Source organism: Nakaseomyces glabratus, chromosome M (assembly GCF_010111755.1).
Source record: "Nakaseomyces glabratus chromosome M, complete sequence".
NCBI lineage: Eukaryota > Fungi > Ascomycota > Saccharomycetes > Saccharomycetales > Saccharomycetaceae > Nakaseomyces > Nakaseomyces glabratus.
The window spans coordinates 1,028,892-1,056,374 of NC_088963.1; the positions used below are offsets into that span (position 1 = coordinate 1,028,892).

Below are 27,483 nucleotides of genomic sequence, written 5' to 3' on the forward strand. Positions count from 1 at the left end.
CCCTTATGTGCGCAGCATGAATGGGGAGTTATCACAAAACACATAAATAAGAGCAAAGATGGCAGATCAATATATTTGGGTCGTAATGCCAATATTAAGACATTTCATTACAGTGCATTGTGCAGTCCTATATAACTTTTGGGAGAAGCTAACGCCGATGATATCTATACTATATTTTAAGTTTACTCCTAAAACATTGCGAGATACATGTATATAAGTCTATATAGCATGTAAATTATATTAAGGAACTGGTCTAAATAGTTAAGTGCATGTAGTATTGTTAGTGAGATCAATTACATATATACCATTGCGGTTGGCTATTTTATTATTTTGCAATATAACTGTCATGTGATTTTCGTACAGAAGTGTTGGAAATTTTTCAGAGTGAAAAAAATTGCGATGAGCTTGGCCGATGAGCATCACCAATCGTCTGTGGTATACATATATTGGTACAGCTGGTGATAGTATCGGTTGTGTCTTTTATTTTGTTTAAACAGAGCTAAGAAGGTAAGACAAGGAGAAGTTAAATATGCCAAGATCTAAGCGTTCGAAGTTGGTGACATTAGCCCAAACCGATAAGAAGGGCAGAGAGAACAAAGAGAGAATTTTCGATGAGGTGAGAGAAGCATTGGATACTTACAAGTATGTCTTTGTGTTACAGTTGGATGATGTTAGAACGCCTGTCTTGCAAGAAATAAGAGAGGCGTGGGTTGGTTCCAAGTTGTTGATGGGTAAGAGAAAAGTTTTGGAGAAGGCGCTTGGTACTACTAGAGAACAAGAATATAAGGAGAATTTGAGTAAACTTACGAAGTACTGTTCGGGTGTCATTGGTCTATTGTTTACTAATGAGACTCTTGACACTGTTAAGGAATATTTCGAGGCTTACTCAAGACTGGATTACTCAAGACCAAACTCTAGAGCACCAATCACTTTTGAAGTGCCCGAAGGTATTGTTTACTCTCGTGGTGGTCAAATTCCCATTGAAGAAGATGTTCCAATGGCCCACTCTTTGGAACCAACACTAAGAAACAAGTATGAGATGCCAACAAAGATTAAGGCCGGTAAAATTACCCTTGAAGCTCCGTACCTTGTTTGTAAAGAGGGCCAAAAGTTGGATGTTCGTCAAGCGCTAATCTTGAAACAATTTGGTGTCGCTTTGGCTCAATTCAAGGTTATCATTTCTGCATATTACGACAATGAATCCTCCACCGTCAGCGAATTGAACATTAATAAGAAACAAGATGCTTGATAGGCATTACTAGTAAAATTTATTCTCAACGAATAACTCAAATATTTTATGCATTTCTACTCTTCAACCCCAGCACTTATCTTCATTTAAGTTGCAAAAATTTTTACTGTATATTAAAATAGATATATTAAAAACAAAAAGTCTTCTAAGAATTCCAGAAAACCTTATTAAATTAATTTAAATCAGAAGACTATGCTAAGATGCTGTCTTTCTTCCCAATAAGTGTATAGAGTATATTTAATGAAGAAAAAATAAAAAAAATGAAAGTAATCGTAACAAACTTGGTTAAAATCAAGCGAAGAAATGAAGTGTATAATGTCCGTGATTCATCATATATTTCCAGTTATTCGATCATATCAATGCTATTACTATAGAACCACTGATAGTTTAGAGGTCATCTTGAGTATCCTGATCTATCAGTAGTGCAATTGACGAATATTAAATTTTTTGGTAAATCCTTGAAGGATTTTTTACTTTTTTGGACTATAACGATGATTTTTAATGCTTTTTGGGTAAATAAATACCAATTGTAAATGAATTCCCAGTACTGGATCAATCTTTTTTCAGCTCATCGCTACCAGAATCGGTTTCTTCATCACTTCTGACATCTTCAGTAACACCTTGCCAAACAATCTTATACAGAACTTTAAAGATCAAAAACAGCCAGTAGATGTTTAGTACTTGAAGTGCAAATATTAGCACAAATACAATTGGAAGTGAGATCCAGCATTTGTATTGTTGAGTAGCGAAATTCAAAATGTATGGGCCTTCGGTTCTGAATTCAGTTAGCACAGACCATAAAATTTTGCCATTGATAACATGACGTAAATAGATCCATACCAAAACAAACATACCAAAGACAACTTCTGTTAATGGGGAATCGATATAGTTCAAGGTCTTGGATAATGCCAAGAAAAAGTCAGATACATCCATTGTGATATAAACTGCCAGCCCCATCTTGTGGAAATGAAACACATAAGAAGACCATATCAATAGAAGTGTAACTACGTGATGGAAGCATAGCTCTTTGTGATCTTTTCTTGGTTTCTCTAATTGTAGCACCAAGACAAATGCTTGTTGAGCCCAGAATGCTGCTTGGATCAAATAGAAAGCCTTGAATAGCTTTGGGATTAGAATATCTGGGTAAGTGTTGTACATTGTATTGGTTCTGAAATACCACAGATCAGAATGGTACATTACATAGACACCAAATGGACTCGAAAAACCATAGTAAAAGATGGAGAACATTTGTTCCATCATTCTCTTTATTTTATATTTTGAAGTGATGTTCAGCCATTGGGTTATTCTTCTGATAATAACATCCATTAAGAACTCACGCAGAAAAGTGAAAAATATCATATGGAAGAAAACAAACGCCAAATCCTTTATACCTTTTCCATAGTATTGAGGATTAGATTCTTGCTCATATGATATCGCGACAAACATATGAAGAAAGCCTTTAACGCGCTTATTGGAGATTCCAAAATAAGCAGCATATGTAAGAATTAGGATGCACAACGGCAGGAACCACATGTGATGATAATTGTAATCTCTAGCTTTTAAATAGAGTTTGGTGGTCATTTTTAGATTGCGCTGAGTGGCTAGTCTTTCATGACGTCTCTTTGCAGCAACTTTCGATGCTTTCGATTCATGCATGGTAGCGAAGCCGGGCACCGTGTCACCCAGGTCAATGTTTCCCACAGACGAAGCACGTCTAGGTCTCTGCTTTGTTTCGACTTTTAGCATTTGGGGTGTTATTTGCTACTAGAAATGAGTTACCTTAATTATTCTAGTGGCTTTATTTAAAATGCCCTATAATATATCTGGTAAGAAATAGTAGTTGGCGCATAAAAGAATCACTAGTGACAGACTTGTTATATGCTCAAGTGTTGTATATATATATATCGTGGCATTTATTCTTACTATTCAAACTACCCCCATGTTTCTCAGAAGAAAACCCTCATCGACGTAATAGAAACACGACTTTCTACAAGAGAGTGAAAAGATAGCAAAACATCGAGACCTTTTTTTGGTTCTTTTTTTTTTGCATTCTTTTCGCCCACTTCATTACAGTAGAGACTATGATGGTCAAAATTCGTATTCTAAGTATTTATGGGCTGGTACTACGGCACTTCTCTCTTCAACGTTCTGGACCAAAATGCCCTTGATAATTCCTTGACATCTTCTGTGCATGAATTGCACTCGAGAACGGAAAGCAAAAAAAATTCGACTTTCTATCGCGTTTCCCATTGTTTATCGATAAGCACTATCCGTGGATAACCACTCTGGCCCACGGGACTTTTGCTCGTCTGTACACTAAACGTTCTGGGGGAAATCTACTCAACTCACTTGCGGAAGATATTCCATTTGAATTTGTCATCAGCACTAAGTTCGAATCTCTACCTGTATTGTAAAGAATGGTAAAGAGCGTTGTGACCTGATATTTTTAATTGTATACCACAAATAGGAAAGAGAGGGCTCTCCAAGGCTACCCCATTACTACGAAAGAGGATCCAGAAAAGAAAAAAAAAAAGAAAGAAAAACGTAGATCAGTTCCCATTGTTCTCGCATAGATACCACTGCGAACTCTTCTGTGTTAACAATCCCGTACCATAACCTATGGGAATTTCTTTTTTTTTGTTATTCTGCCTCTGAAAGGTCTGTACAGAAAGTGATATATTTCGTTACGGTTGCAAGTGGAGCAAGATCTGTTTCATCATGTTATACCATTAGGGTACAGTCCTATACTACAACAATGCATATTATTTTATTGTAAAACTTGGCTTTATTGAAATGTGCTTCTATAAAAACTCCCTCTAAATTGTGTATGCTACTCCTGGGCTTTTATTGATACACTAAATGACGTTAAATAGATTAAATTTTAAGATATTGAGTAGTATATTCACATTGGGTCGATTTAAATGCCCTATGGACCTCCATTTAAATTAGAGTAATGACAAGCCATTTGTGTTCGGAATTAGCTCAATGTTAAATGTAATGTATTAATCAAATCTCAATGCAGTTGACTATATTAAAAAAACTTGTACAATGTGTAAATTATGAAAAACACTGAAAGGGCTATGAATACCATACGCCAAACACCTGACCCCATAGACATAGACCGCGTAAGCCTGGAGGAAGAGTTTTTTAAATCATTCAGTAAACTAGAGAATGATTCTGAAATCGAATCAATAACTGAACTGTCAATCTGTGCTTGACGTCCTATGTCTTCATTAATGTTTCTAAAAGTTGACAGTTTGGTCGCCAGCGACTCTAACTTCTTGTCATTATCTGCTTCTTGGTATCTAGACATTGCTTATCAATGTATTAGTCTATATTGTTAAATGGGGAAGTACTATTATAGCCAAATCTCAAGTTATGTTTCCTCCGTTGGCACTTATTAGAGTATACTGTCTTAAAATCCCTTTTCGTCACTTTTGTTATTTATTCCTGGTGCTCAAGCCAAAAAAAAAAAAGAAGAGATATATACAAAAGATTTCGTGTACAGGAGTTTACAAGTTCAAGAATTTAAAGTAAATATCAGAATAGTAAAATATTCGCATGCTCTGTATAAACCCTTAGTGTGTGGGACTAGGCGTGTCCCAGGTATATACATCCTCAATCGCAAATTAATTCATCATGTCAGTTAGCAAGAAGGTCATTTCTCCCTCAAAAACTAGTGATCCTCACCTGAGAATCGCTACTAAGAGGTCAGATGTCATCTTTACTTTAACCTCGAGGAAACCACTAGTCAGAAAGAGTTCTTCTGCACTTTTGAAATCATAAATCTACTCCACTTCTTATATACTTTCCAAGATTGCACTGCAGGTTAGGGAAGGCTTCTACATTACAAGTTTCTCCAGTTAGGACTTCTATCACCTTAAAAATCATGTAAAATGTTGTGACTGCTGCTAACCCATACACCTGGCCCACAGCCACATTATTTCTCTGCGGCGTTTGTCTATTGGGATAGTATCAGAACATTTTCTACGATTTACCTGATTTTCAAGTTTAAATCTTCAAACCCCATAGATTACCTAAAGTAGTAATTTTTCATCAGTTGTTCTTGTTTCATTTCTCTTTTAATCCACTAACGCATGGATGTACCAGCAGCCAGCCTAGGATGGTAAACATCTTGTGAAGAGCACCCCCCTTCTAGACTGACAACCGTATCCCATCAATTTCTAGTGGTGGGACACCAACTGGAATCACTCTTTGCCTGGCCTGGGAGCTGTTCCCTGGATAGTTTGTATACTGTTTACCCTGTGTAATCCGCTATGGACACCTGCCCAGTCTCCTCTTGCCTCCTATTGCCTCCTGTTGGGCTAGTATCCTCTCTGCCTAGGATACTGTCCACTCTACAGAGCTCTAGTTCCAGCTCTGCCTAACTTGGCACCAGCCCCTGCCTAGCTCAGGGCCAAGCTCCACCCTAGCAGGCTTAGTACCACTGCCAACAGCACAGACACTCACCAGCAACGAGTACCATTCTCAAACTTTTTGCATTCGGTCACAGAAACATCAGCACAAGCAGACACGAGCTCTTGCCTCAACGATCGGGGGACTCGCAAGTTTCTGACAAAATATGGCCTCTCGTCGATTTCCAAATGATACTCTCATTGGGCTGTGTTAACAATTAATCGTAGTGGGTTCCCATTCTACCATGGTTTACTCTTGGTAGGTATTGACGCTCATGGGCAATATCTGAAAGATAATATTGATATTTTTTAATAGAGACATATAAGAAATAAAGGATTTTGTATTTGCATTTGCAACTTTCAATAGCCTCAAGCAAAAGCACTATAGAAAGAGCAAAGATGTCTTCCACTACTGTCAGAAACTCTAACTGGAGATTGGTTGAAGTTGGTCGTGTTGTTTTGGTCAAGAAGGGCCAATCCGCTGGTAAGTTGGCCGCCATCGTTGAAATCATCGACCAAAAGCAAGTTTTGATTGACGGTCCAGAAACTGGTGTCCCAAGACAATCCATTAACTTGGGTCAAGTTGTCTTGACTCCATTGACCTTCACTTTGCCAAGAGGTGCTAGAACTTCCATTGTTTCCAAGAAGTGGGCTGCCGCTCAAGTTACTGAATCCTGGAAGGCTTCCTCCTGGGCTAAGAAGATTGCTCAACGTGAGAGACGTTCTGCTTTGTCCGACTTCGAAAGATTCCAAGTTATGGTTTTGAAGAAGCAAAAGAGATACACTGTCAAGAAGGCTTTGGCTAAGGCTTAAATCGGGAAATATTAAAATAATAAGATAAGAATATTATATCGCCTTTTTTATTAAAAATATAAACAAAACCTGAAACACCCTACCACTGACTTTTACGCATTACCTCAAATATAACAAACTGGGATTTAAAAAAGACCGAATGACCTTTTTAAGCACCATATCTGGGGAAAATTGAATGGATACCATGCTTGGATTTGACTACATTTCCTACTCTAATACATATATAATACAGTGGGATTTTCTTACAATACAAGGATATTGAAATTTAGTTTTTTCCGCCATTTGTTTCTTTGAATTATACTCTTGGCTAAATCAACCAATGTCGTCTTTTTATTATGGTAAAAACAAAGCTATCATTGCATTTTATGATACTTTAATCTTTGTGGCTGAGTTGTGATAGAAATTTTGGTTGGTATAACTGTTAGAGGAATAATAAAGAAGGAACTAAAGCACAACGTTTTTAAAACTTTAAATCTACAATTATTTTGTATTCTATTCAATAATTTAAAAAATATCATTTTACAAATTATACCAATTATTCTTGAGTCTAATGTTTATAAAACATCGCATGCAAGAGAGTCGCATAGACAGTATATAACTTATCTGTATTTCTGGATTGGTTGGGTAGCTCATTCAATCGTTAATAGAAGCACCTTTGTGCCTCTCTGCCACAAGACTGTCTACGTAGTTTTGCTCTCTGGCGCCAATATTTCTAAAAGATTATTTACAGACGGACAGGACAAATATTATTCATTCCAGCGGGATGAATTTAGACTTTTTTATTTTCTATTGTATAAGATAAGTAGCGCTTTGATCTACAATGTAGAATATTAAAACAACAATTGGAAACATATAATGTTGTAGCCTTTATCGATTTCACCAATGGCCTATTCATGGAAGGATGTAACTTCTGAATGCATTCTTAATACTAATAACTGAATTTTTAAGTACAACGAGAAGACCCAATATTTTGTATGATGAATTAGGGGAATATTAAGTAACAGTATACCCGGGATCTTATTTTACTTCTAATTCCAAAACTTTTAGGATAAATTAACAGAGAGACCTGCAATTTTGAAATTGATTAATAGTATGGCTCCATTAAACTAATGGTTTTTTAACAGCAAGCTATTTTAACAGGCTTTCAGATATAAGGTAGGCATTATCCTGTTGCCGCGATGAAGCGGGTACTGTAGTTTTTGAATTCTACGAAATGCCTGGGAGGTGTACCTGAGCTCATTTATATATATGAAGAAAAGTTCCTGAAAAAAGTAAGAAAGAGTAGTAAGTCTGATACTATAACGTCAAGAGAATGGTAAAGAGTAGTTGTAAATAAACCCAATGGCTGATCCTGTCATACTGAAGGAGTTTGGATTACTGATCGTATAGATGATTCAGGTTAATGTTATCTAGTTAGAACTATAAATATTGGGTCATCCAATGATACTCGGCGGGCATATTCATTAGACTTAGAATCGAATGCCATAATTGTTACCAAAGATGGTCAATTGAGAGAAAATATTCAACAAGAACTGGACAATATTCTTAAATACACAAAACTGTAAACTTGGAGGACTTCAGTAATGAAGCACATAAGCAATTAAGTGCTAAAGTTAAGGTAGCTTCCCCACTCTAAGTAAGAGATTATGATTGCTCTGGCACTTTCTGTAAATAGTTAGTGTAGTTACTCAGACCAAACTATGCATTAATATAATATATATCTATGGTAATTTTTAAAATCTATAAGTAAAACCTAAAATATATACAATAATAATGTACCAGACATCGGTGTATCATATTCTTAGCAATGCAAATGTTTCGCTCATTCATAGATGCGTTTAAGGTATGGCTTATTCATTGCATATGCATAATAATGTTGTTAGTAAATGATACCTAACCAAATAAGTTGAAGAAATGAGACCATCCTTGGAGTTGGATTAAATGACCACTGATAAAATTCCAAATTATCAATGAATGTGCGAAGGTTAGAAGCTTGTAAGACCGAAGTTGCTATTATTGAAATCTTAAGATATTTTGGGGGTAAGCCCTTGGTTGATATACCCATCCAATTTAAAGATATCTGGGGTAAGTATTTGACAGCCGACAAGAACTGTCCAATCACCCATAAATAGTTGACATACTCTATGTAGTAGCCACCGAATCTACCATTATTACGTTCCGGCAAGTTATATTCCGCACAGATATAGGTAAAATAGGATAATATCAAAATCATTAAGAAAATGCATATAAGTAAAAGAGATTCATTGCTCAACGTTTCTAGTAGCTCGGTATTTCCACAATTGAAAAAAACTATACTAGATACCGCCAGCATTACGAGGTCTATTAATAATAAAGCCATCGATATTGGGATGGGTTCGGCATTAAGCGAATAATATAATGGAAATCTATCAGAGAACTGCCTAGCGGCAAGTTCGGAATACTTGTATATTACAGTACAGTACAATGATATGAAATACGTCGCAAACTGCATCAGATACAAATCATAGGACAATCCATACACTGATTTGTGTACCGCATTATATCTTTTCTGTTGAACTATGGCATAGATCTAAGGATAATGCTAGTACAGACCAAATGAAAGCAGTGTGTTACATGGGCCATCGCTTGGGTCATTAGATCCCCATGGATTAGCTATGAGACACACAGTTCCACTGCTTCAGATCATGGTACTTGACAAGTTAGTAAGAAAGAACTTTGTAAAACAGTTCATAAGCAATAGGAGATTTAGGCAAAACTTGGATACATATTTCGAGGATCTTTCCGCATGACTGTACGGTTCCAGTGTACAGCATATCAGTCCTCATATCAATCACAGCGCAAGGGAATCCTAGAGCTAGAAGACGCAAACCAAACACTCATCATGTTAAACACTGCACCCATCATATTCTAAGAAACCATATCAATCTCCCTCGCGATGAGCATTTGTATACGTGCCAAGCTACCCTAGTGCAGTTATTATTGCAGAACAATGAACTCACAATGCGTACTAGTTTGGGGCTGTCTGCTGGTAAACCAAGTCTCAAGTCTTGCTTGTCTTGTCAAACTTGGCTTTCCCCCCACTAGATAATGAAGTCTGAAGCCTGTATATTATCGAGTATAAGTTGAAGTCTGAAGTCTGGGATCTGTATGGATAATTTGACTTCAGTTAATATTGAAGGGTCAGCAATTTTGCTAATATAAATAGAAAATAAAATAGAAAGTTTCTTGGTGAATCGGTATCTTTGAAGCCATTCATTGTATTTGTGCAAAAGTATAAGAATTGTACCAATTCTATGTGGACAAGTCCACACTATATATCAAGGAAAGATGGGCTGCTGAGTTAGGTTTTCTGGTACTGTTTGTATTGCGTATTGTGTTCGGGCAAGGTTGGTACCTTTTTGCTAGTATCTCTGTGGTGAATCTGTACTTAGCATTCTTGAAATGTAAGTTCGATGACTCTTTACAACAAGATGAAAATAACAATGAGTTGGAAGCCGGAGAGAAGTCCAATGAGTTCTGTCCGTTTATCAAAAGGTTACCTGACTTCAGATTCTTGTAAAATTATATCAGGGAGCCTATGTTGTCCATGTTACTGTCTTTGTTCATAATACCAGATATCAAATTGTTCTAGTCTATCTTGCTGTTCTATTTCATTCACTGCATCCTTCATATCTATAAGACACGAACGGAAGTCAGTAAAACATTTATGATATATTCCGAAACTATTATAGGGAGAATGTTGGAATACCATCACTAAATGGTAAATTTGGTACAAGACTCTTAAGTCTTACAAAGATAAGTTTTCAGTATCTAGTTTACTGTAGCCACACATGGTTTATCATTATTTCATGAATTGTTATACAATCTCTGGCTTAACAACAACCACTAAATACAAGGTTTTATCATTATCATTAATTCGTGACAAGTCAATTCTCTTCTTGGCAATACTTTCATCTGTGGTCAGTATTTGCAGGATATCAGGGAGTTTGCCAAGCAGAGAACTTAAAATGTACATATTTTTGACGTAAGGTTTCCTAGGTTTCATCCCAAGTACTCTATCGAGATCATCCATGAATTCTACCAGCTGTTCATACTTCTCCCTATGTGATGCTGATGGTAAAAGTTGATATGCTAAGACAGCTCTTGTAGTTTTTATCTCAGAAATATATTCCGTAGCAATTTTTGTATGTAACCTTCCTTCATATATCAACTTGCCGTCCCCTACTACAGCTTGATATATTTTATGCTCTTGATTCTCGTCTAAAAGCGTAGACCCTAAAAATTTGAATGTACCAACTACATTCAGATCTACCTCGTTATAATCCAGTTTAAACTTAACATTCAATATATTCTGATCATTTGTATCAACACCATTGTTACTATCACTTTTCATACTGTCAGGTTCATCTGTGTAGCTGTTCGTTGGAGAGTCAGTAGTGTACGGTCTGTTATTCGAATTAGACTCATGTATGTCTTTAGGATTGAAAGTTTTTGTAAATGTTGGATTGGTGAATTCAAAGGAATTATGGTCATCCTCGGAGTTATCTTGTTTAAGTTTATCTAATGGTTGATTTGGTATAACCAAACTGTCTATCTTCTGGGAATCTATTTTCTTTTTCATACTCTGAAGGTCAGGATTAGCTAGATCGGTCGCTGACATAGAGACCAATTGTTCTAAATCAAGTTGCCTGTTAATAACAGCTTCCTTTAGACTAAGATTCTTTGGATCTTTCAGGTTACTGAATAGAACACGAACCTTTTCTGTATATACAGATATAAGTGTTTTATAGTTGCTTATGCTCCTACAATGGGAAAAGAGTTTACTTTCCATCTCCTCTGCAAATTCATCTGAGATACTTTGTTCATCATGTCCTTTGACAATCTCAAAGACATTGTTCTTTAATGTATCTGGTATAATATAATTTTTGAATAATGTAACCAACATTTTTCTGGCGTTTGTCCGGACTTTCGCATAGGAGTCTTCTGAGGGTATAGTTTCAGTTTCGGTCTGATCATCGGTAATAACCCTCGCCTTCTTTTTGGGTACAGTTTTGGTAGTTGTTATAGCACTGTTACTGGGTTTGCGTTTCCTTTTATCCTTCTTTACCCTATTATCGTCGTTTTCGACGAATTCGTCGTCATCAACTTCAGCAATATTGGCGGTATCTTTGCTCAGTATAAAGTCCTGGTCCTCATCTTGATCATCAACATACTCATCTGGATGTTCTTTTGGTTCATCTAGTATATCGTTATCACCAATCATCTCGGATTTGTTCAATTCCTTATAAGCACGTCTTTCTTCGCGTAGTTGACTTTTATAAATGCATCTGTCACAATAATACTTGTCCTCTGAATTCACTAAAAGTTTACTCAGAGAGTCCACATCATCAGAATTCTCTAGTTCTTTTGGTACCTTGATATCCTTTACTTGTAACATACAATTGATATGTTGCCAAGTATCACATTGATCGCACTGAATCATTTCCCCATAAGGGTCCTCATCCTCAACATAGTTAGCATCAGTGGTTCCACATGGTGAACAATGTACAATTTCCTGTACTTTTTCTTTCTTAGGTCGATTCACTCGCTGCTCGTACTCTTCTTCCTCTTGTCTCCTAAGTACTTCCAGGTATGTATTCTTCCCCTTCGTACTTCTACTAGATTTCCGCAGCGATTCCATGTTCAGTCCTACTAGTTCGTCCCTAGCAGTGAGCCGTAATATTAGCAATTATAAACCGTTGCTATTATATTCTAAAGGGCATCGGCACTAAATGTATTAGCCAGTGACTATAAAAACGTTCTATGTGACTCCACGTGAAATACAAAGAATAATAAGGCTATAAAGTTCATCAAGTATTGGCAAGGCATCAACACTCGTAGACTACAGTTGCAGTTCCCGAAGCCAGTAAATTTTTAATTACGCAAGTCCCTCACTTCAGGTGCCACTCAGAAGAGCACGCTAGTTCCCCTGAGAACAATGGCAAAATAAACATCTGACACCTGCCCCCCATTGTTCTCCTTCTCCCTCATTTGGCATACTGTTGAAAAGTGGGATACGAAGCAGCAGACAAGGAAACACCTAGCAGAGAGATTAGCAAATATAGTAAAAACGGATCCTTCGAGAAATCCCCCTTCATTTTATCACTCCCTCCCATCCCGGAGGCCAAAAAAAAATTTGTCAACAGTTGCCAAAATAACAAAACAAAGCTCATCGCTCATGAAATTTAGAGCCCCTATCCCACACATAATATTATTAATAGTATTCCTTGTTTTAATAATTATATAATAGTATATAATAAGAATAGTACTCCTTTGAGACACGCATACATTCGCTTAAAAGAGCCTTTCCCGGTTAGCCAACGCTTAACACTATAACAGAAGATTACTAATACTGGCAAATCAAGGCTATCGATCTAAAATAATATAACAAATGTTTCTTAAGGTACGGGACTGGTTTCTTAAGGACAGGCCGGCTAACCATAGTGCTACAGATTTGGAATATGGCTGGAATCCCATGGAGTCTGTAAGGTACCTCCGGTCTCAATACAGACATTATAAGGCTAACCCACATTTATTGAGCTACAAGGACGTGTGTCATTACACATTTATGGGCTCTGTTTGGTTGTTTGTGCTAATTATGAACCCTGCACCAATGGTTCTAAAGTTGCTGTTTTATGCATTCTTAACTCTCCTGTTCCTGGTACCCATAACTTCGCAGTTCTTCTTTAATGCATTGCCTATCCTAACCTGGTTGGCACTTTATTTCACTTCATCATACTTAAAGGCAGATATTAGACCACCTATCACAGTCAAGGCGTTGCCTGCTATTGAAACAGTGCTATACGGTGATAACTTGAGTGATATCCTAGCAACATCCACCAATCCTGTTTTGGATATTTTCGCATGGATCCCATACGGTCTGTTCCACTTTGGTGCACCTTTCGTGGTAGCGTTGATTTTGTTCTTGTTCGGTCCACCAACAATTTTGAAGGGCTATGCATTTGCATTTGGATACATGAATCTAATCGGTGTCATGATTCAGAATTTCTTCCCAGCTGCTCCTCCTTGGTATAAAATCCTATACGGACTAGAGAGTGCTAACTACACCATGAAGGGTTCCCCTGGTGGTTTGGCTAGAATCGATGAGCTACTTCACATTAACTTATACAGTAACGCATTCGCTAACTCCTCGGTTATTTTTGGCGCTTTCCCATCTTTACACTCCGGATGTGCCACCATGGAGGCCTTGTTTTTTTCCTACTGCTTCCCATTTTTAAGACCACTATTTATTTTCTACGTTTGCTGGTTATGGTGGTCCACTATGTACTTGACTCATCACTATTTCGTTGATTTGATGGCCGGCTCAGTGCTATCTTATGTGATTTTCCAATACACTAAATACTATCATTTGCCAGTGGTGAATACTTCCTATTTGACAAGATGGGCATACCCAAGTGTATCGAAGTATGATTTTAAGACTTCTGATCCGTTGAACACCGACTCAGAGATGCACGTCGAGAATATTCCATTAAGAACTTACGATGAAACAATGAGTATCGACTCTAGGAGTAACAGCAATGGTAGACTTGAGTTGGAGTTAGATATGGATATGGATAATATGCGTACTGTAAGCAGCAACACTTCTACACCAGCATCGGTTTTTGATAGAATGGAATCTTTATCCAGGTCGTCCGCAACTTCAAATACATCATTGGGAAATTTGTCCACAACTGACTTGACTGACCCTCCTGTAGCAAGAAAGCCATCTGCATTCTAGACCTCGATTAACGATTTCAAAGAAACCCTATGATCATAATTTCTAATTTTTATTATTCTCATTGAATTTTTAAGTTTCAATTTTAAAGCGTTTAATTTGTTCCATTACATCAATAACAGTACTTTTGTTCTATCTGCTCTAATAAGGTAAATTAATGTCACTTACTGAGCTTGTTATTAGGCTTGGTTACTGTTTTTTCTAATCATGACAAGGAATATATTGATTTATCCGATATTATATTCGATTTCATCATATTTTTTTTAAAGTTATTTGGTCTTTACTTCACCTTTACCAATCATAATGCTAAGGTCCTCTAAGCATTCCATATAGATTCAGGATACCCATAAATGGTTTTAGGACCCTTTTAATTCTTCCCCAGGTAATTTTTTTTCTTTATTCATTATCATACTTTTATCTTACTATATACTGTGCGACTATTGTCTAATTTATTTTAGGAAATAATATATTAATTAGGTGTTAATATTGAATTATTGGATATTATTATTTAGAATGTTTATTCGTGGATTGTGTATATATACAAGGGTTAAATATTTTGAGAATTTATGCATAGAAAGAGAAACCTTCAAGTGAAGTTCTGCGCTTTTCACAAGCCTTGACTCTTTTCAATCGAACTCAAAGATGCCAGCTCTTTCTCAGTATTAATCTTGACAATGGACGATCTGATCACACGGGGGTCTTTTCTCAATGTTCTCAGAATCTGGGATTGTACAGGAATGGATGAGTCAAACAGCATCAAGAACTTGAATGCTTGGAAATGACGTTCTTGATCCTTTGTAATAACCCTCGGTAACATGGTCTTACCCATCGGCATAATTTTACGCACAACACCACGATTCTCTATGATCATTCTACCTATAGTAGTGGCTAGCTCCTTAGCCTCCTGTTGCATTTGATGCTTCGGTTGCAATATACGCACCATGGCAATTAATTCATACAGCATTTTTTTTCCTGCTCTAAAACAATACACCGGAAAACAACTAGCCTTAACACCTAGCTTATGATTCTTAGGACCAGATGGAATACAACAGTTTCTTATTCTATCGAAAGCTATTGACGACTTTTGAAGATAGATTGGAATAGACTCTCTGGTTATATTCCTCTACTGTTGGAAATCCCCAGCGTCGGTCGTCGCTAGTTATGTGTATACCCTGTTGCAGTTCATTGCTGCATCATTGAATGCATATAGTGGTAGGAATGCATCGCACAGTATGTATACAATGGCAGTATTGGTGTTTTCTATTTCTATATACTAGTGTCTGAATGAGCAGATTTTCATCGATCTATTTTATGTGCAAGTTGTCTATATTATCGGCTATGATTTAGCAAGTTGAGAAGTGTTAGCAGCTTTGAGACTTCAATAACGTTTGAATGACCAGAACACATTATCTGTGCCCTGAAACAATCTTTTGGTGGGCTTGATAAATGTCTTGATATGACAGTATCGATAGCAAAGTTCGCTATTCTACTTGTGATGAGGTCCCCCCGCTTCACCGTTAATTGGAATGGTGAGGGGGTGTGGGCTCGTGGTCTCGTGGTGCTGTCAAAGGGGAAATGAGTGATATTTATATAATTGAGTCTTGAATTCGTTGCAATAGGAATGTTAAGTCTGGTAATACCAAAATATATAGTTAGTAGCTAGGTATGCATGTACTTAAAAATACTAAAAGTGTATAAAAGCTGAAACGATGAAATTTATTGATGAGTTGGATATTGAACGTGTGAACCAAGTTCTTAATTTTGAGACCATTGATTGCAAGATTGTTGGTGGGTGTGATATATTCACTACTAAAGCTGTAGCTTCTGACCGGAAGCTCTACAAGACGATAGACCATCATTTGGATACGATACTTCAGGACAATGAGAGTTACAATTTGGCTTTGCAGCAGCAGATAGCTCTGGATGCTGAGGACAAGAATGAAAGGTCAATGTCGCCTGGAGGACAAAGGCGAGACAGTTCATCATTCTGGGAGCAGAAGAGAAGGATGTCTGTGAGTGACAGTCCTATCTACTTGCAACATATTAATGGAAATCTCAACGAGAGTAATGGTGCCCAAGGCGAAATAGTAGCGGATCTAGTACCACCAATTATCAAGACATCTAAACTTAATGACCATAATTTGAAAGAATTAGTGTCTAATTATGAAGCAGGTTATTCAAGTTCTTCATCAGTTGAGTCCCTTACACATAAGAACAAAGAGAGGAGGACAAGTAGCCTATCAAGTACTGGAGGGAAAGTAGACAAGCTGCGGGCAGATTCCAGCACAGCAAACGATATAACCGCAAGGTCAGTGCTCAATGATACATCTAGAACCTTAAATTTGGGGCCATTCGGCCCAATAAATGAGCCATCTAGCAGAAGGACATTTGCATACTTGATTGCAATTCTAAATGCCTCATACCCTGACCATGATTTTTCTCTATTGGAGCCAACTGATTTTAAAAGATCTTCTATAAAGTCCTTTATTGCAAAATTTGAAAACTCGATGTACTCATTGGGAAGAAAGCCAGAAGAGTGGATATGGGAAGTAATCAACTCTCATATGACTCTCTCAGACTGTGTATTATATCAGTACTGTCCAACACAATCGTTCTTGGATGATGAGCCTGGGCATCTATGGAGTCTCATCGGTTTTTTCTTTAATAAAAAGAGAAAAAGAGTGGCCTATGTATACTTACTCGCCTCTAGACTACAACTGGCTGTTAATAATGCTATTGGAACTCCTGATGAGATGCAAAATGAAGACGGTACGTTCAGAAATAACAATACAACCTCTTTTGATAACAACAATACGCAATTCGAAGGTGAATACGATTTAACTTACGAAGAGAACGCTATTGTCGACGATGATGATGAAGAATAACTGAATAATGAAACTTAGTTGTATCATTATGTTCTATTAATTTTTTATGTTTAATATTTAAATGTTTTTGTTTTTCTCCACCATAATAAGTGGATGTAGCATATTTGCTTATTCTTATACTTTGGTCTGGCATTCAAAGTATTTTAGTTTTTAGCCTGATACAAACTATTATTTCCAATAATGTAACATTATTGTATTCGCAGAAATCGTCGTATGTGAATATTACTTTTTGACACTATATAGATCAATATTACACTCATTATGAAGCATTAATAGTTCATGTTAACAATTTCAGTTTATTCAGTTTGTATAATTTAATGAAGCAAAAGTTGTACTATTATAAATAAACGATAATAGTGACTATATTAATGCAATTTAACTTATTTACATGTCATTCTGAAGTCCTTCAAAATTCATGAAAAATATCTATATGTATCAAAGTTCCTCAAATGACAGATGACTATAATTATACTGATTCAACTCCACATTTCGTAATCTTGAAATTGATTTCCTCGGGGGTACAAAAGCTAGAATATACAACTTTCAAGAGTCTTTTCACTTGCCAAAAATCGGATGTATCTGATCCTTTGTATTTCTTTAATTCACCTCGCCTAATCATAGGAGAGGCTGCATAACTTTTTTTTAGTAAAATACGAGTGCTTACATAATTTGCCCAAGTGAGACCAAGATTTGGAACCCTGTGATCCATTTTTCTTTTGATAGTCTTCTTCACGCTGTTATTTTTGCGCGGTTTGAGCTCTGTTAGTTTATTGTCAGCTTCTTCAACTTCTCCCCTAGCAAGAGCACTAGTTGAACCGCCAATTCCACTTTCAACAAATTTCTCACCATCTTCTTCTCGCTTTATCCGTCGTACTTGCTCTTCAACTAGCATATAGTCCTCATCATCGGATAGTATACTATCAGCGTTTGATGCAATTACTTGTTGCTTTTGAAAGCCTATCTGCTGGATTGTTTGTCGATATAATATGGTCGAATTCTTCCATCCCACCAACCATCCTAGCTGGTACTCTAAGTCATTGACGTTTAAATTATAAGGGTCTAAGTTTTCATTCAACGGTTTATCCCCTACTTGGTTGGCCACTACGATAGCAACTGAGTGCTTTGTAGCTATTCCTTGTAGTTTCTCAGCCATTTCAGTAATATATGCCTTATTTTCTAAAGAGTCTTTGAATGATTTAGTATCTAGTTCAACTCTTAAGTGATGGGAAATAGAATCAATTATTATCAGTTTGATCTCCCCTTTATTTCGTTCAAGTAAGACAGGTAGCTGAACATTTACTATATGCTCTTGTGAAATTAAGTCAGGGCAACTAACGGTAAAGATATTCGACTGTGATATACCTAATTCATGCCAGTCTTTTCTTGCCTCAATCATCCCAGCTAGTCTGTTAGTCGGGAGATCACCTTCTGTGGTTATGAATACACATTTGGCATTAAGACCTCCTTCGGAAATAGGTAATTGAACTGATAAACAGAGCTGCATCAGTAACTGTGACTTTCCTGTAGAGCTTTCACCGAATATTTCAGTAATACAATTAGTCGAAATTCCTCCTCCTAAAACCTCATCTATTCCTAGGTCACCTGTTGTAAACTGTTTATTTGGTATTTGTTTAGCTAGCGGTTTTGTACTATTGGAATTATATTGTGCATCATACTCTCTTATTAGTCTCTGTTGAAACCTTATGACCTCGTTAATTGAACGCTGAGATAGCTTAGCCAAGTCTGGTGCTTTTAATGTCAGGAAATCAACACATGTTACTTTGTTCGCATTTAGTGCTTCAAGAAATGTTTCAAACTCAGGATCAAACAAAAGCTGGCTCCCAGGTAATTCCTCATAAAGGTCCATAGAAATTTTGCTTGATAATGCTCTTCTAATTGTTTGGTAGTATTACTGTATCGTTGTGACTTTATTTTAAAACTATAGCGTTTGTTAAGGTTGATTCAAATTGACTATTTGAACATGTCATATACGTCTTTTGTCTCTTTAATGAATTATAATGAGATACTATGTTGAGTATGTAAATCAAACTTTCAATTATTCTTAGATTTATGATTTAATGTTTTGGACGTGAATGACGTGTGGCCAAACAATGGCCCATTTTGGCGTGCTGTATTATATCATACTGTACAAAAAAGTCACAAGACTAACACAAATTTGAATTTTTGAGTCCTCGAATAAAATAATATATTAATTACAAAATTACATTTATAGTACTTATTTTAAAAACGATTTTGTAACTCATAGAAATTACCGCAGTAACAATTTTGTGTATTTATGGATTAAATCAAAATTTTTATGTTTGTGGATGCTATTTTAGTAATGCTAGCATATATTAAAATTATGCAGTAATAAAAGGAACCTTTTGTGTTTCGAGGAACCACATTCATGACACTAATAGCCGAATCCAAAAACTATATAAGTTCATCCAACTGAAGACAAATTATTTATGGTTTATTCTAAATTATTTTCCTGAGAAGGTTTATATATTTCTGTTATTTTTACATTATATATTTCCGTTTCAAATAAATCAACTCTTCTTCTTTTGATAAAGGCAATACTCAAAATATAGAACAGTTGGATCTAAATCTTTGAAACTTTTTATAATACTATGGTTATTAATTGTGTCGGTAAAACCTTTGAAATTATGGCCTGGAATTATCCAGACAATTTCACCTTGCTTGAGGCTGGGAAATTGGCTAGCAAAATTGGATATCGGGTCGCTAAGAGAGAGTTTAAGAGAGATTGGGAGAAATATAAGAAGGGCCACCAGAAAAGGAAGGCCGCTAGGGCGATAAAGAAAAAGAAAGCTAAGGAAATTAAATATGGCAAGAATAAAGATTTGAAAGAAAATATTGTGCAACAGGCTAGCAACCCAGAAAAGCAAAAAGAGCAGCCCAAAAGAAAAAGAGCTTGGTACCAAGTTTTGAGCTGGTCTGTTGATGACTTGGACGATTATTTAAAGAATAATCCTCAACCTCCAGAAAATCCAATTAAAGCGATGGTTAAATCTTGGTTTGAAAAAGAACCCACCAAGTTACCACCAAGAATTTGGATGTTGAACAAAGATTCAAGTCAAGAGTTTTCGGATTCTACTATAAACCGTAAAACGTTGACATCAGACACCGATGCTAAAGTTATAGAGCCAGAGGCTGTTGATGGTATAAATGGAAATGATCACTGTAATTCTGACTCTTCATTACTGGCAATGGAGGCATTAGTGTCTCTGGATTATATCAGTAATTCTTCTACTTATTCAATCAATGTAAAAAATTTACAATCAGTTACTAGTGAAAAATGGTCCATTTTCCGGAGTTTAAAAAAATGTACTTCATCTTCAACTCAAAAAATAAATGAAGAGCAGGATTCATCTCGATCAAAATCAAGATGGAGAAATTTTCTTGGGAAACTCAAGATAAGAACATCCAAAAGATCTAATGTACTCACTGAATTATCTTTACAATCTTGTGATCGTTCTTACGAGGACCCAAAAAGTTATCAGCATAATAAATTTGACTTCAAGTCCAGTTCTGTGCCATTTACTAGCGATGATGAGAAGTTGTTCAGTCACAAATCACCAAGTTGTCGTGGAGAAAGCACCACACAGACAGAACCAATTGGAAGTAGGGAATTGACGCCTGGCTATAATCCCAAGAAAGTAGCGCAGACACAAAAGACTGAAAATCAATGTCTTGATTTAGTCTGTAGTGATAATAAAACCGCCAACGTTTGTTCGGCTAGTAAAGACCTTATAGCTGGTAATAATGAACTAGTGAGTAAACAATTAATTTGTGGGGACAATTCAAATATCGCTACCAACATTGTTAGCAACAATGCTAGTAATAATGCTGCTGATAAATTGAGCATTGACGATTACATGAAGTTTTCTTGCACTAAAAATTGTGAAAATCTAACATCTTACTGTGAGAATATTCTCGATCAAAAATACATGATTGAGAGTGACTCAAACATTAGTGCTGAGCTGCAAAAATTATTTAAGACGCTTGATGATGAAATTGAATACTATTCAGAAAATCTCAAAAAGGATTGCAATAATATTTCCATTTCTGAATTTGACATTAGCGTTGTAAAACCTTTAAATATTGAACAGTTATCCATAAATGAGGAAGCTTCTATATGTACAGAGAAATTGAAAATTGTAGAGGCAAAGGTAGGGAATTCTGTCTCGGAAAATGGGGAAATTTCGAGACCTAATACCAATACCTCTGCCAACTCTGAGCATAATCCAGAACAAGCCGATCTCCAGGATAACGTTTCACAGGAGTTTATCAGGAATAGTATTGGTAATGAGCAAGTCTCAACTGAAAGTAGTATCCAAAAACAACAGATAGACAGGGGAACTCCATCTGTTATGCAACTATTCAGCAACTTTGTAGAAAATTCCATTAATCAATTGAAGAAGAGAGCTGATTTTACTCAGAATAAGGGGAACTGGGAAGGTGACCTTGGGACCTTACCAGAACAGTTACCCAATTCAATTGAAAAGGTTTGTGTAGATAACCTCAAACAGCAACAGCAACAACAACAAGTAGATCTGACAGGGAATACAATAGAATCAATCAATTCATCCAGCACCAGTAATGTGTTTGTTTCCGCAAAAGGAACAACTAAGGTAGGTTCAGATACTGTAGTGTCAGGAAGCAGTGACCATCCTCTTAATGGCGCCAAGCAATCTGCTGATGAAAAAACTGAGGTAATGACTAATGTTTCTCACGAATGTAGTGCTAATGAAAGTAAACTAAATGCCAACGGTAACATTGGCCTTGGTAATGCAATAACTTCCATTTTTAATGAAACCTGCAATAAATTGTCTAGTATGACATTCCCAGTCCTATTTAAAAAGCCTCTTCAGGACGAACCGTCATTTACAATATCAGAAATAGATGATAAGGAAAATAGAGAGTGTGATGTTATAACTGAAGAAAAAAGAGCTGAAATTCAAGAGCAAATAAAGAAATCAACAGCTGAGTTCAATATTTTCTTAAAAGAAAAAACTAAGCCCTTAGAAAAGTATGAAAACCTTTCCTATTGTCTACCAAATGTAATTGATGAATCTAAACTACATCCGAGGATTCAGGCTTATCAAAATGATAATAATGGCTTTAACAATGAAAATGTGGGATATTTTACATTGTTAGTTGCCTCTGATCGTGAATGGGAAAAGGAACGCCTAAAGAAGGAAGAGGCTACCAATAGCCTACCTATTCAGCATTGTACGTTGGATGGTTTAGACAAGGGGATTCAACAAGGGTTGAATTCTTATACAAGCTCAAATGTGGTCAGTCCTAACAAGCGCATAATAAGTTCATGTAAAGAAAAGAAAGAAGTACCAGAATGCCTGTTAGAGGGAATAAAGGAAGTTGACAATATAATTCAATTACAGGAGCCACTCATTGAACGCAAGGTATCTGAAATCACTAACGAGAGTTATAAAAGTGTACCGTCAACCAAATCCGTCTCCTTCAAAGCCGATTGTAGCATTCATTCAGTTTCTAAAAGTAAATCATGCACGGCAGGAACTTCGAAAAGCATCAAAGGTCCGACAGATCATGCAGCCAAACCACTCAAAAGCTGCTTGAAGAAGTCATTTATTAGTCCTGTTTCACTTGACAATAAAGTCAACGAGCAGTCTAGTAAGGAAGTAGGGGTAGCTTCTGAGAATGTCGGAGTTATATCTGTTACCTCTTTCCACGACAAATTACCTGATCAATTTGATGATGTAAATCACAGAGATAGTAGAGCAATCTCTAAAGTGCCTTCGGGTAACTGTTCTGTAGATCATCTACCATTAGATCCGGAAGTCGTTAATAAAGTACCTCCAGGTGAATATGACTCTGCAGTTGGTACAAATAAACAATTATATAACGAACCTTGTAGTAAACAAGATAGTTTTAGGATTGTGGAATCATTAAAAATCAAAAAGAACACTCCACCTCCACCTCCTCCACATGGGCAACTTAAGAAGAAGCCTCCTCCACCTCCACCACAAGGGCAACTTAAGAAGAAGCCTCCTCCACCTCCACCACAAGGGCAACTTAAGAAGAAGCCGTCACCATTGCCACAACCAGTAACCGTCACTGGATGTTTTCCTTCGGAAAGAGAATATCCTATCTGTACTGGGGAACAACAAAGCACTCCAAATAAGGTTGACGATGAATGCGTTACTGTCAATTCGCTATGTAGTCAGAACTTCTCATCAAAAATTGTGGATTGTGATGAACATAAGTATGACTCGGTGGCAAACGACTCTAGTCCAGATTCTATAATAGATCACCCAATTGCAAACTTAAATGGTCTTACTCCTGAGGAGTCTTTCGACAGTGAGACAGAAAGCATTGATTATACGTACGAGCTTGATGAGTTTGAGATAGCACTCCCTGAGTGGGTGAGAGAGAAAAGAGCAACGAAAGGTGAGTCAAAATTAGTTAAAAAACTAGACCATCGGCTCATTAAGAGTCAAGTAGATAAAAATGGGGTTTTTGTCTTTGGAACACCACATTACCATGATGCCTGTCCTGTTTGGGTAGTCGGCCCACATTCGAGATTAATTTCAGAGAAAGAAAAGGCTAATAACAAGCCTATTTATAAGAAAAAACTGCCAAAACGATTGAAACGTATCAGAAAGCGAATAGTTTGGCATCGTAATCGTATTGCTAAATCATACTCATCTCAGCCTCATATACGTTACCGTGTTATTGAGAATGCAGCTGATAATCCATATTTAGCTGAAGGGGAACATACTTTTGATGCAGGTTATAAAAAGGTTGGCGTGAATATGTATGATTTTGATATGGATGAATGGTTGCAGTCGGAACAAGATGTCGACGCTGGGGATGTTGTCAAAGTTGTTCCGGTAGCTAATCTTGACGTTAACCAAGAAAGGTTTTGGATTTCTTTATTCAGCGATCTTAAGACATTTGCAAAGATAGAGTTGAATATAAAACAAAAGAGACCAAGATTTTTATTGGCTGTCGATGAATGTGAGATTGATCAGGATAAATGTATAGTGGATGACATGAAAATACGTGGATGTTCCTATTTGGCAGATGAACCAAAAGATGAGATATTGCTAGAGAAACTTTTAGATGATTTCTACTTAGAAGATTTCGATCCATTAGCAGCTCTGAAGAATGGTTTTATGACAAAGAGCGAGGCTGAAAGAATAATGAAAGTACAGGAATTAAAAAAAAGAGGTTTAAAGGATACTCCTGAGTTTGAATTCCTGAATGATATTATCGGGGAGACAGAAGAAATGGTGTATAGTTTTGATAAGAATATGCCTATCGAGGATGCAGTTGCTTACGCTACGAAGGTTAAATCTTTGGCGATTGTAGAGTGCAGGGAGCGGCACAAGTTGAAGCTACCACCAATCGACTCTGAGGGTGTTGTCGTAAAATTCATCAAGAATATGGATAAAGTGTTGGCAAACGTCGATACTGAAATTACAGAGTTCTACATAAAAGGAGATTTGTATGATATCGCTCTCGAAGAAATCGTGCGCGATGTTCAAAAAGGAATCAGGCGAAAGAAGATGGAAGAGTATCGAAAGCGGTACGAATGGAGAAAAAAGATTCTTTGGGACGTTTAATGTCCAATTACAAATTTTTAATTTGTATTATAGTGTATTATAGATATAACGGCCCTCATGATAGGTGGTGCTGTAAATAAATACAAAAAAAAAAATAAAAAAAAAAAAAAATTAGAGAAACAAAAAATCCATTTAAATTATTGCTGTCTTGTGACATATAAGGAGCATTCACTTATACATAGTTATTTTTGCTTCACCTAATGAATAGAAATATATATTATTTTTTGATTATGAATTAAAAGGTATTAGTATTATATAATTATGCAAAAAAAGTGTTTCGTAAATACTACCAACGTGAAAAAAATAACTATGTATATAAATAGGATTTTTATTGTACACCAGTTAGGATTAGCCATCTAATGAATGGATCAACAGAATAGAATGTCACTAATTATCATAAATTCATGATTTAAGAACCAAAAATGTAAATTTCAAAGAGTAGAAATTTTGGCAATTGTAGTGCATTTAAATTTGAATTTAAAGTATTCTTAATCGCGATTAAAATCTTGAATAAAAAAAAATAATAAAGTTCAGACAAAGAAAAACAGTCAAAAAGGATTGCAATGGTATTTCTACAGGTATCAGAGAAATAGAAACAAATAAACATATGATAAAGCGGTTTGATCTGCATGAGGTGATATTATTGTTAGCGGCATAGTGTGTAAGTTGTTCCGCATACAATTCTTCTCAGTATTATTACACTCAAAAAGAAAGAAGAAAACCTTTTGCTTGGAACTGGAAACCCCCCGTTGTTGTGATATCTATTTCTTTGAAGATGTTCTAACTTGTTGCATCTGTACAGATACACTTGAGTCTTCATCGTCATTTGTCTCTAAGGATGAACTTGGACCAGCCGTAGTTCTTTGGAAGTTGGTTTGAGCAGGCCTTCTAAACTCTAGATCGATGTCCTCCTGCGGTACGTCTTCTGGTCTCAAGTATGCAGACTCTGGTTGTGTGAGCCCGTCGAAACCAGGTGGAGGGCCATCTGGCCTAGCGACCTCGCCATCCAGAGCCGGTGGTTGAAGCATTTCAGCCTTTGCGTTCTTGTGGAAGACACCGTTGGCATCGTAGTAGCCCAGATCGTTGGCATTTGTGGTCTCTGTGTATGTAGGAACGTACTCCTCTACATAGTTCTGGGTATGGTTGTAGTCTCTTTCGGACTGTCTGTACGACGGAGGCGTCATCCACGCAGTGCCGTAAATCGGAGCCCTACCGGTGGCAGTCCTTCGTCTGTTGATTCGGAACGTAAGCAACGTCATCAGAAGAATACCAACAACAAATATCACAAACAGGATCCACCGACCCCACACCCACGACCCTCTCCCATACGGATCATCATCAGTAAACCCATCGTTATTATTATCCCCAGTTGCCCTCTTATAAGCTATCATTGATCTCCTTTGTGTGAAATTTTTTAGCCAAATTTGTAATATTGGAAATCTACGTCCTGTGTCCTCTAAATTTCAAAAGATATGCTAGGGTAGTTAATTATTAGATGATTAGCTCTCACCATAGCACTTTTTATATTTGTATTATTTTGCATTATGAATTTTCTTCCACAGTAGCACAGCAACAGAGCAAGCAGAGTAAGAGCAGAAGGATCCCTAAACACCGACTGGGTTACTTTCCCCCACTATAAGCCTTGCTAAGAAAAGCCTTCTAAACCTTCCTTCCCACTATAAACCCGTAGGAAGCCTCTTTCTGTATTTTTGATTTCACTCCTCCACACAAATGCACAATCGCCTGCAGAGAGTTATTCGCCACATGTCACTGCGTACGCATTTAATCTTTAGCTTTTAGTCTTATTAGTCTAACAGTCTAACAGTCTAACAGTCTAACAGTCTAAGAGTCTAACAGTCTAAGAGTCTAAAAGTCTGCTAGTCTCTCCATCTCTTAGTCTCTAGCTTCTGGCTTCTCCCTTCAAGCCACACACAATTTCTAAAGAAGATCGCCTCCTTCAAACACTAATCGGCTCCATCACATCTGACTCCTTAACCACATGCACTTGCATCCACATGAACGGTCAGTATATAACACAATACGAAAAAAGAAAGAAAAGAAAAAACTCATTATAGATCCGATTTACATTCTTGGCGTCGGGGTTATATATATGAGTAGTTCTAAGAAGGGTGTACGGGTGTATCTGTTGCAATCGCTTTTCTTAGTGCTTCTCATCTCCCTTTTTTTAAGTCTTGTGTGGTCATCCGCACACCACACTTTGCATTTGACACTTGCACAGTAGCCCTATGTAAGTTCGCATCTACATCAAATGAACTACACTCAGTAGGCAGTACATAGTATATAGTACGAAACACAACTGTCCTTGCCTGGACATTGGAAGATACGGATGACTCGCATGACTTACCGTGACATAAGTGCTGTCAAGGGGGGGAATTGCAACTTTCTTTTCATTATAAGGGGAGGTGGAAGTATTAACGAATGAGTTCTCAGTATCGAGAAAGTTGATTGCTTTGACTCCGTGTAGTTCAGATTGTACTATACTCGGAAAATATAGAGTGCCATCCCTCCCCCCCATCCAGAACTAAATTTCTTTTGCGCTAAATACTTGTATTGGCCCACCTTTCCAAAAACTGCAATTCAGAACAATTAGTACACTGTTTTTTTTTAACTACTATATATATAAGTGATTTTTGTCCATTGGTAAGGGAGCATTTTTTTTAAGAAAATCATCTAAAGGATTCACAAACAGAATTAGAAA

General features: G+C 36.7%; 12 protein-coding genes across 12 annotated transcripts; 5 read left to right on the forward strand and 7 right to left on the reverse strand.

Annotated features, from left to right (window-relative positions):
* Positions 1–529: 529 nt before the first annotated feature.
* Positions 530–1,249, forward strand: MRT4 (mRNA turnover protein MRT4; the record flags this gene model as incomplete). Its single annotated transcript, XM_449790.1, has 1 exon — positions 530–1,249. One exon carries the CDS (start codon positions 530–532, stop codon positions 1,247–1,249), a length of 720 nt encoding a protein of 239 aa, XP_449790.1.
* Positions 1,250–1,801: 552 nt separating this feature from the next.
* LAC1 (sphingosine N-acyltransferase LAC1) lies at positions 1,802–2,995 on the reverse strand (the record flags this gene model as incomplete). The annotated part of the gene is made up of 1 exon (XM_449791.1): positions 1,802–2,995. The coding sequence occupies one exon, from the start codon at positions 2,993–2,995 to the stop codon at positions 1,802–1,804; it is 1,194 nt and encodes a 397-aa protein (XP_449791.1).
* A 1,285-nt stretch (positions 2,996–4,280) lies between these two features.
* Positions 4,281–4,562, reverse strand: SFT1 (Sft1p; the record flags this gene model as incomplete). Its single annotated transcript, XM_002999558.1, has 1 exon — positions 4,281–4,562. One exon carries the CDS (start codon positions 4,560–4,562, stop codon positions 4,281–4,283), a length of 282 nt encoding a protein of 93 aa, XP_002999604.1.
* A 1,501-nt stretch (positions 4,563–6,063) lies between these two features.
* Positions 6,064–6,477, forward strand: RPL14A (60S ribosomal protein eL14; the record flags this gene model as incomplete). The annotated part of the gene is made up of 1 exon (XM_449792.1): positions 6,064–6,477. One exon carries the CDS (start codon positions 6,064–6,066, stop codon positions 6,475–6,477), a length of 414 nt encoding a protein of 137 aa, XP_449792.1.
* A 1,879-nt stretch (positions 6,478–8,356) lies between these two features.
* GVI51_M10263 (uncharacterized protein) lies at positions 8,357–8,809 on the reverse strand (the record flags this gene model as incomplete). The annotated part of the gene is made up of 1 exon (XM_449793.1): positions 8,357–8,809. The coding sequence occupies one exon, from the start codon at positions 8,807–8,809 to the stop codon at positions 8,357–8,359; it is 453 nt and encodes a 150-aa protein (XP_449793.1).
* A 1,524-nt stretch (positions 8,810–10,333) lies between these two features.
* On the reverse strand, positions 10,334–12,157 carry BYE1 (Bye1p; the record flags this gene model as incomplete). Its single annotated transcript, XM_449794.1, has 1 exon — positions 10,334–12,157. One exon carries the CDS (start codon positions 12,155–12,157, stop codon positions 10,334–10,336), a length of 1,824 nt encoding a protein of 607 aa, XP_449794.1.
* A 750-nt stretch (positions 12,158–12,907) lies between these two features.
* On the forward strand, positions 12,908–14,254 carry GVI51_M10307 (phosphatase PAP2 family protein; the record flags this gene model as incomplete). Its single annotated transcript, XM_449795.1, has 1 exon — positions 12,908–14,254. One exon carries the CDS (start codon positions 12,908–12,910, stop codon positions 14,252–14,254), a length of 1,347 nt encoding a protein of 448 aa, XP_449795.1.
* Positions 14,255–14,858: 604 nt separating this feature from the next.
* Positions 14,859–15,215, reverse strand: MRP17 (mitochondrial 37S ribosomal protein bS6m; the record flags this gene model as incomplete). Its single annotated transcript, XM_449796.1, has 1 exon — positions 14,859–15,215. One exon carries the CDS (start codon positions 15,213–15,215, stop codon positions 14,859–14,861), a length of 357 nt encoding a protein of 118 aa, XP_449796.1.
* Positions 15,216–15,960: 745 nt separating this feature from the next.
* MAF1 (RNA polymerase III-inhibiting protein MAF1) lies at positions 15,961–17,136 on the forward strand (the record flags this gene model as incomplete). The annotated part of the gene is made up of 1 exon (XM_449797.1): positions 15,961–17,136. One exon carries the CDS (start codon positions 15,961–15,963, stop codon positions 17,134–17,136), a length of 1,176 nt encoding a protein of 391 aa, XP_449797.1.
* Positions 17,137–17,602: 466 nt separating this feature from the next.
* Positions 17,603–19,003, reverse strand: RAD57 (putative DNA-dependent ATPase RAD57; the record flags this gene model as incomplete). The annotated part of the gene is made up of 1 exon (XM_449798.1): positions 17,603–19,003. One exon carries the CDS (start codon positions 19,001–19,003, stop codon positions 17,603–17,605), a length of 1,401 nt encoding a protein of 466 aa, XP_449798.1.
* A 763-nt stretch (positions 19,004–19,766) lies between these two features.
* GVI51_M10395 (uncharacterized protein) lies at positions 19,767–24,764 on the forward strand (the record flags this gene model as incomplete). Its single annotated transcript, XM_449799.1, has 1 exon — positions 19,767–24,764. One exon carries the CDS (start codon positions 19,767–19,769, stop codon positions 24,762–24,764), a length of 4,998 nt encoding a protein of 1,665 aa, XP_449799.1.
* Positions 24,765–25,525: 761 nt separating this feature from the next.
* RCR2 (Rcr2p) lies at positions 25,526–26,155 on the reverse strand (the record flags this gene model as incomplete). The annotated part of the gene is made up of 1 exon (XM_449800.1): positions 25,526–26,155. The coding sequence occupies one exon, from the start codon at positions 26,153–26,155 to the stop codon at positions 25,526–25,528; it is 630 nt and encodes a 209-aa protein (XP_449800.1).
* Positions 26,156–27,483: the final 1,328 nt, after the last annotated feature.